The sequence below is a fragment of the Babesia bigemina genome, scaffold Bbigscaff_65749 (genome assembly GCF_000981445.1).
Source record: "Babesia bigemina genome assembly Bbig001, scaffold Bbigscaff_65749".
In the NCBI taxonomy this organism is placed as follows: Eukaryota; Apicomplexa; class Aconoidasida; order Piroplasmida; family Babesiidae; genus Babesia; species Babesia bigemina.
The window spans coordinates 1-8,840 of NW_012237139.1; the positions used below are offsets into that span (position 1 = coordinate 1).

The 8,840-nt window shown below is 47.1% G+C and overlaps 2 protein-coding genes across 2 annotated transcripts; both read right to left on the reverse strand.

Annotated features, from left to right (window-relative positions):
- Window positions 1–832: 832 nt before the first annotated feature.
- BBBOND_0002510 (hypothetical protein, conserved) lies at window positions 833–5,602 on the reverse strand (the record flags this gene model as incomplete). The annotated part of the gene is made up of 1 exon (XM_012915091.1): window positions 833–5,602. The coding sequence occupies one exon, from the start codon at window positions 5,600–5,602 to the stop codon at window positions 833–835; it is 4,770 nt and encodes a 1,589-aa protein (XP_012770545.1).
- Window positions 5,603–6,979: 1,377 nt separating this feature from the next.
- On the reverse strand, window positions 6,980–8,840 carry BBBOND_0002520 (hypothetical protein, conserved; the record flags this gene model as incomplete). The annotated part of the gene is made up of 1 exon (XM_012915092.1): window positions 6,980–8,840. A coding segment is annotated over one exon (1,861 nt), but the record flags the coding sequence as incomplete, so codon positions are not given.

Consider the following 8,840-nt stretch of genomic DNA (forward strand, 5'->3'; position numbering starts at 1 on the left):
AAATTATTTATCATTCGCAACGCCATAAAAATTGCAGCGACCCGTGCGCTCAACTCCCACAGTGCAGCAGCACCGTTCTACGAGCCGCGGTATCGACGCCATGCTGGCGCAGCGGGTCGGCTAAGTGCCTAAATGTGATATTAACAATCGCTACATCGCCGCCTATAAACGCTACTTAACCAGGCCGACGCGGATAACTCCACCCTGCCGGTGACTCGCAACACACGACTTGGGTCACCCGCCGCGGCCCTCACGACCGCCTACGTTAGCGACCAATCACCTAGCCTCACCTGACACTCACTCAATGGGCAACGCGGACACCTCTCACAGCCAACGCGTGACTCAACGTGCTACAACAGCTACCAAATTACGGTTCATCCGCCAGCTTACCACGTTGCCTGGTTGCTAGGTTAACACTTAGCATGGTTGCTTGCTTAGCACTTTGCCTGGGTGCTAGGTCAACACTTTGCCTCGCTGCTAGGTTAACACTTAGCATGGTTGCTTGCTCAGCACTTTGCCTGTGTGCTAGCTTAGCACATTGCCTGGTTGTTAGCTTAGCACTTTGCCTGGGTGCTAGCTTAGCAGTTTGCCTGGGTGCTAGCTTAGCACTTTGCCTGGGTGCTAGCTTAGCACTTTGCATGGTTGCTAGCTTAGCACTTTGCCTGGTTGCTAGGTCAACACGTTGCTTCGTCGTGTAGTCATCACTTAATCTCAACGCTATCTAGTTCACAGGTTGCCGGTAGAGTAATTACAGACATTAGACTACGTTTGTCAGTTAGGTGAGTAGGTGAGATGTTACGTGAGTTATTGTGAATTACAAACGTGAATACAATTACGGTTGTAGATACGATATCTTGGCAAGCCTTCCGATTTGCGCTGCTGCCAACAATGACTGCGCCGTTATCTTGTGTGATGATGGTGATCGTAAGTGTGATTTGATGTGGAGCACATCCAGTCTGCCAACCATCACGCAAAGGAGGTAGAAGAGGGAGAGGGACCAGAGCGCGACGTTGAGCCATATAAATGGCTGTCTGATGGTGAAGATGAATTCGTCGCATCTGTCGAACAATTCCGTGAAGTATGTTGATCTAATGACGTTTTGGACTTGCTGTATAAATGCGAAACATGTTTTCTCGGATGCGGTCAAACTCTTGGCGTCTTCAAAAACGAAGCCGTATTTATACAGCGTAGGCAAAATGCCTTTGCAGCTGACGACGGAGGAGCATTTGCAAGCCCCTTCAATAATACCGTGTTCGCCTTTCTTACATTTGTCAGCACGGAGGCACGTGCTGCATCCCCAATCACGGCAGAAAATATTCTTCAACGCGTCATGTAAATTTTCAAGATATTTGTGGAGATCCCACGGTAGATATAGAGCCCAGGAAAGGTACGCATTCACGTGTTTCTTGGCTACGTAGTAGTAGGCATCGTAGCATAGTGAATGAAGATATGGAGCGGTGTACGCAGTTTGCTCCGCACTTGCTGTCGACGTTGACAAACTTGACAAGTCAGCACGTTTGACTTCACGATTTGGATGACCATTCTGAGTGCTACCATACGCATTACGAAGTGCGTCGGTCAGTGTGGCAGTCTGCTCATAAAGGCCAATGGATCTGCTGAGAGTGGACGAATGGAATGCGTCCTTAATTAGATGCGTACCAGATTCATGCCACTTATTAACAAGTGACAAAGCAAAACCGAAGTGCTCAGGCAACGTAGACGGCGGTTTCGTAACGACGCATAGCAGCGATGAAATTAGATTGGTGCCGAAGAAATAACTTAGGATTTCATACAAATCCCAACCTTTACGCGTCGATCCCGAAAACCCTCTGAAGCCAAGCGGTGTTAAGCACGGCATTCCTGGTTTGGAGGTAGGGCATGTTTTACATTCAGCCTTGCAGCCAATAGCGCTTACCTGATGTGGTAAATGCCCTGGCAGGCAGTCATTTAAGTAGCTCATTAGCGGGGACGTAGGTTGGCACTTTGGTTTATCGCTAGAATGCTCGTTACATTGCGATTTGCCTGTGGCTACATCCCTACCGTATAGGCAGTCACTCCACCCGAATTGGTCCGCCTTTACACCGCATCGCTTGAATAAGTACCTAAGCGGCGGTAAGATTCTACGAAGAACATCTAAGAACATCTGGAGACAATCGCCGCCGCTTTGGGGGTATTTCATACCGAAGGAGTTGTTGCAATAGTCGCTGCCATAAATGGTGTCAGCATCGCCGTGGCCTCCGATAGCACATAGGATGTCGTAGGATTTGGTACAAATATGGTGTAGCACGGTCCTGATATTCTTATATGTGAACTTTCTAGGACACGCATCGATGTAGAACGAATCCATGTCGTATACGATGATGTCGTCATCATCGGTGAGCGGTTTGGCAGGGTTATCCAGGAGGTCAGTGAAACCGTCGGACTTCAACTCAGCATATGCGTTGTTGTACGGCAGTCCAGCAAACCATATAAGCATTTCAAACACACTACATGGCTGTCTTTTAGCTGCGAAGGTTGCGCAGTGGCTAACCTGATTGTACTCTTCCACGTGACTGCAGATACAGTTAAGAATGTCTAAGAGGTGGAACTTATCATTTCTGACGTGATCTCTCGATTCACATCTCTCAAGATGCTCATTTCCATCTGCCTCCTTTATCGGCCACAAAATTCTTTTATATACGTTCTCACCGAGCACTGTCTCCTTATTCTGCAATTCACCGTCCTGCTTATCGACAGAAACGCTGTAACCAAGACCTCTCATAGTTCTTCCGAGGTCAGTGGATTGGTTGATTTTCTGTTTACTCAAACTTCTACATTCGCCTCTCAACCGGTCGAGGTCGTGGAACAGTGTCGCCAGTAAAGTCAGGAACGTTTTGGCGACGTTTCGGCCTTCCTTAGTTAACTCAGATTTTTCACGCTGAGGATTTTTCACCAACTCACCGCCAAACGTTTCACTATCATATGCTGAGATGTAAACTCTACGCATTTCACCGATGAAGTGAGTGAGCCCCGCAATGAGACCGTCGATGACCGGACTGCTCGGCTTGGCGAAACCGTCAGGTTTGAGGCTGCTGAGCGCAGCGTCTACTTTATCAAGCATACCTGGCAGGATGTGGTCATATCTATGTGTTCTATGAATGTGTGCCATCAGCTCATTAAATGTGTCGTAAATTGTAATGAGCTGTCCATGGTAGCCATAGACATCCTTGACGACGGGATGTTTTTTCTTGTTTTCCTCTTCGTTAAGTCTTACTATTTCTTTGTTGACATAGGATGCGAGGGGTGACCAGAATGCCTTGAAGTTTGAAGACAATTTTGCAAATACTTTGTTCTTTCGCTCCGCCGAATCAACGGGGTCGGCTGCCAGACTGCTAAGCTTATCAATATTTTGGCCGGTGGTTTTAGTTTTTAAAACATCACCCTCGACAGCTTTCATGAACCCTTTAAAGCCTATTGTCAAGTCGGTGTCGACGAGTTTTGGCAATGGTGATAGTTCCTCTTGCGCTTTTTCAGCGAAGGCCTGGAGCAGGAACTTTATGGAGTCGACGTATTGATGGCGCGCGTGGGAGGTGAGGGACTTTTCGGCGTCTTTAATATCATTTTCGACCTGTTCCTTGAGTATCTTACTAAAGTGTTGTTCGGCTTGCTCGGCGAACTTTAGAAACTCTTCGGCGTCATGGATAGGACCGACTTTGATTTCGTTGTGGAGTTCATCAAGCTGACTGTAGATTTTTGTGATGCTGTTTTTCGCTGTCGTAGATGTAGAGAAGTACTCATCTTTCAGCTTTGCCAGGTGCTGCTTAGCGTAATATGCGTTGTTGCCTACGGTGCTGCAGAGTTGCATGAGGAGGTTGGTAACCTGCGGAACCTGGGTGTGGAGTTTTTGCAGTTCACTCTGGATAAGCGCGAGGCCTTTCACGGATTGGTGTTTTGATTTAACGTCGGAAGTAAGCGAATACGTCGCACTTTGCAGCATCTGTTCTAAGTCGGTCAAATAATTAGTAACACCTGTCTTTCCATTAGACGGTTTTGGCGTCTGTTTTTCACTGTCAACCAGCCCGGCGATTTTTTGGAGTTCAGCGGTGATTTGGGAGAAGGGGGTTGTGAATGTGTCTTCAGTGCCAATAATGGTTCCAACGTCGTTATTATTGTGATTGGTAAGCTTACCAGACACTTCCGTCTTAATCGTACCGATCGCAGCGGGGAGGGTGCCTGCTGTTTTAATGGCTTCGAAGTTATCGGTTGAAAGGGCAGCAAGTTTGTCTTGGTCGACAGAACGATTGTATCCGGTGAAAGTAGTGTCCTTGTCAAGCGTGACTGTTTGCCCCGTTCCGTTCGGTAACTGCCTATCAAGCGTCTTCGTCACCTCCGTGATTGCGGTGTCGACGGCGGCGGCGTGGTTAGTTCCGGATCCACCACCGGGTGGCTTGCCAAGCGCCGTCTTAATCCCTTCTACCTGCCTACTAACAGCATCCTTCACATTGTACAAATCCTTCTTTAGCGCCTCGTCCATATCCTTCACCTGCTGAAGCGCATCTTTAACCCACTGACCAATATTTGTCTTAATATCCCTCGCCGCCACTCTGAGCTTCTCAGCCTTCTCTTTCATCGTTTCAGCTAACTTATGAATTTTCTGCTCATCTGCGCCTGTAGTCTCAACCATCCCACTAATCTGCGTACACTTCTCCTTCGCCCTTTTAACAGCCTCCGTGCCCGCAGCATTCCACTTAGTCAGCTCTACAATTCTAGTATCAAGACCGTCGCTAATTGTTTGCACTTTTTCCTCAATTTTTTTCTTATCATTAGTCTCCCCCACTGCTGGTTCATTAACCTGTTTCAAAATTATGTCAACCTCTTTATCTGCCTCGTTAATTAACTTCCTAGCATCCTCAAGCCACGTATACAGCTCTTTAACATAACCCAGCAGTTTTTTCTCGATACTCTTCAACTCGTTCAAAATCTTCTGCACCCTCTCACTCAACTTTTTAATCAACTCCTTCATTTGCGCATCAATTCTACAGTCGACGTTCACTTTCAAACCACGCAACGTATCACCAATTCTCTTTTCCGTCGCCTTCAACATTTCACTCTCTTTACTCGACAACTCTTTAAGACGCTTACTCTCATGCTGCAAATTCTTACGCACGTTCTCAATTGTATCCCGTAATTTAGGATTTAAGTCTTTTATCGCGTTTATTGTCTCACTTTTATTGGTTTTAATGTCAACAGCTCTAATAAATTCTTTCGCAAATTTTTGACAATCCTCCACCAAGGACCTTGCCTTCTCGACACTCTCTTGGGTGGAAGCCGTAGGCCTTTTTGGATCAATCTTATTTGGCAATTTAGTTTGTAACTCTTCTTTCTTATAGTTTTTCATGCCTCTCTGAAGATTTTTAATTGCGGTCTTAACAAGGTCATTGGATGTTTTTACATTACCATTATACCCCCGCACCCCTTCGACCACCCTTCCAATCGCAGCATTAAAACCTTTTTTACCGCCGTGTTTATTTTGCTTAAGAGTCTCAATTGCACCATCTAAAGTATTTTTATGCTGCCCTAAATGGCTGTAGATGTTGCTGAGAACACCACTCAAAAATCCCATCACCCCGTCACACAGCCTGTCCAAGTCAGAGTACACTATCCCACTGCCATCGTAGCCTTTGGAAGCAGAGTTGAAGCCGAGGAAGGTTTCGAGGCCGGAACAGAGGTTAGTAAGGATGTTAGTAGGATTGTTATTTTAGGTGTTTTTGAGGTTTAAAATTTTATGAAATTTCTTGTCAAGCTCACTAGGCGGCACACGGTCAGGGCAGTGGCAGGAGGTGGGAGAGGGGAAGTGAAGGGTGACAAGGCACAAGTTATTCCGATGGTTTATAGAGGTCATAGCGGTATTATGGCGAGGTAATTCGAGCGATGTAGAGTGGGTAAAGGGGCGATGTAGAGTGGATAAAGGGGCGATGTAGAGTGGGTAAGGGGCGATGTAGAGTGGGTTAGGGAGCGATGTAGAGTGGGTTAGGGAGCGATGTAGAGTGGGTTAAGGAGCGATGAAGAGTGGATAAGGAGCGATGTAGAGTGGGTTAGGCAGCGATGTGGAGTGGGTAAAGGGGCGATGTAGAGTGGATAAAGGGGCGATGTAGAGTGGATAAGGAGCGATGTAGAGTGGGTTAGGGAGCGATGTGGAGTGGGTAAAGGGGCGATGTAGGGTGGATGAGGGAGCGATGTAGAGTGGGTTAGCGAGCGATGTAGAGTGGGTAGAGGAGCGATGTAGAGTGGATCAAGGGGCGATTTAGAGTGGGTAAGGGAGCGATGTAAGGTGGATAAGGGGCGATGTAGAGTGGGTTAGGGAGCGATGTAGAGTGGGTTAGGGAGCGATGCAGAGTGGATAAAGCGGCGATGTAGAGTGGATAAAGGGGCGATGTAGAGTGGATAAGGGGCGATGTAGAGTGGATAAAGGGGCGATGTAGAGTGGATAAGGGGCGATGTAGAGTGGATAGAGGAGCGATGTAGAGTGGATTAAGGGGCGATGTAGAGTGGGTTAAGGGGCGATGTAGGGTGGATAAAGGAGCGATGTAGAGTGGGTTAGGAAGCGATGTAGAGTGGGTTAGGGAGCGATGTAGAGTGGGTAAAGGGGCGATGTAGAGTGGGTTAGGGAGCGATGAGGAGTGGGTTAGGGAGCGATGTGGAGTGGGTTAGGGAGCGATGTGGAGTGGATAATAATCACCACTTAGGTAACCATGTCATCGCTGCCGTGTCCATCAACTTGGTCAGCACCTTGGTCAGCACCTTGGTCATCGCATTGGTCAACAAGTTGGTCAGAACGTTGGTCAACACTTTGGTCACGACTTTGGTCAGCACTTTAGTTAGCAATTACACAATCACATACAACGATGAATGAGTGAACCAACACATTAAACAACAATTCATAAGTTAGGTGAGTAGGTGATTCGCTAAGTGAGTGTAGATACTAAACACGTGAGTACGATTACGGTTGCAGGTAAAACACCCTGTTAAGCTTGTTAACACGTGCAGCAGCGAGTAGTGATTGAGCAGCTATGCGATGCGATGAGGGACTATGTAGATGCGATTTGATGTGGAGCAGGTCGAGGCGGATGACCATGATGTGGAGGAGGTAGAGGAAGGAGAGGAGCCAGAGGGCTAATACGGTGATTGAGAAATTTGTTCTAATATCCCACAAGAATTGATCGATTTGCTTGCGTAATTCAATAAGCAGAGATTTCTCACCAAGCATCAATTTCAACGCTTCACAGAAATCTTTGCACGTCCTCTGCGTAGCTATATTATTTGCGATGCCACTGAGACCCAATGGATTGCCGAATGTGAAACCGTATTTATACAGATTAGGATGTGTGTTGCGGCACTGTACTATTGACTTGCAATTTTTGTCGTGATTCTTGCCGTCGAGTTTCTTTGCATCAGTGTTATCACTCTTTGACTCTATTGCTTCATATGCCTTTTTTACTTCGCATCCTTCAGTACAGCATTTTTCATAGCACCTGCTACCAGGCTTCTTGCAGGTTCCACAGCAGTCGTCATACAGTTTCTTCAACAGGTCGTAAAAAGTCTCCGTGATGTAAACGATCCAAGACAAATATTTATCAGCGTGATTTTCAGAAAACATGCAATGAATAGATAATGATAAAGATTGCAAATACGGTCCACAGGGGAAGATTGGATTCTGCTTCGGATTGCAGCCAACAAGGGAGAACAGGTCACCGTTGGTATGGGTAGACGCAGGAACGGATTCATGAGAAGAGCTCTTGAACATCGACGTAATGTCCAATCTGTTGTTGTCGTTTTTGAAATTGGCATCTTTTACAGCTTCCGCATAAGGCAGTTCCCGATGTTTCATGCGTTTCGTATTTCCATCATAGTACCCATCAAGGAACCCGTAATAAAATGCGAACATCTCACCCAGTGTTTTCGGCGCACTGAGAATAGCGCAATTCAGTAGACTGCACATCTTAGCCAGAGGAGACATCTGATTGCCGCAGAAGCCAGCAAGCACATCCGCGATGCGGTGCCCTGTTTGCGTAAGGGAAGCAACGTGACTGATGTCGGCAAAGCCCATCGGCGTGATACACTGTATGCCGGCATGAGACTTAACGTTGCACTCCAGTTTGCCTTTTTCATATTTGATTTGATGCGGCAAGAAGCCCTGGAGACCGTCTTCAAGGAAGGATTGCAATGGCGATTTTACTCCGCACTTAGGGTGTAACTTACAGTTTTGGTTCCTCTTTTGGTCAGCTATTTGCTTGCACTTTTGTTCAGCACATTGGTTGGTATTGCACTGCCATGACGAGCCGCCGACGTCTCTACCGTACTCACATTCCAGCCAACCGCTCAGCGAAGTGCCGTACTGACACTGTTGGAATAGGAAGTGCAGCTGAAGGTACACGCGGTTTACAATCTCACGCAACATACACAATAACGTGTCCATATTACCGGGATACATGAACCCGTCGTAGTTGGTATTGAACTCACAAGCGTAGATGCCATCGGCGTGACCATTGCCAAGCAGACAGGTGAGCACGTCCTGCGAGTAGTGGCAAACCTCTGCCAGTTCACCGCTTAATATACGAGAAGTGATGTCATACGGGTATGCCGACAGAGAGGGGGGCTTGGCTTCCACAACAACGAAATCAGTTACAGCCTCCGTCTCTTTTTCGTCTTTCTCAAACAGCACATCGAAGCCGTTGAGTGTTAGGTCGTTGTAGACGGTACTGGAAGTGAGGCCGCACAGCCACTTGAGCATGTCAAATACGGAGCACGGATATTTCCTCGCGGCGAAATGAGGCAAATGACGAACCGTGTAGTAATCGTGG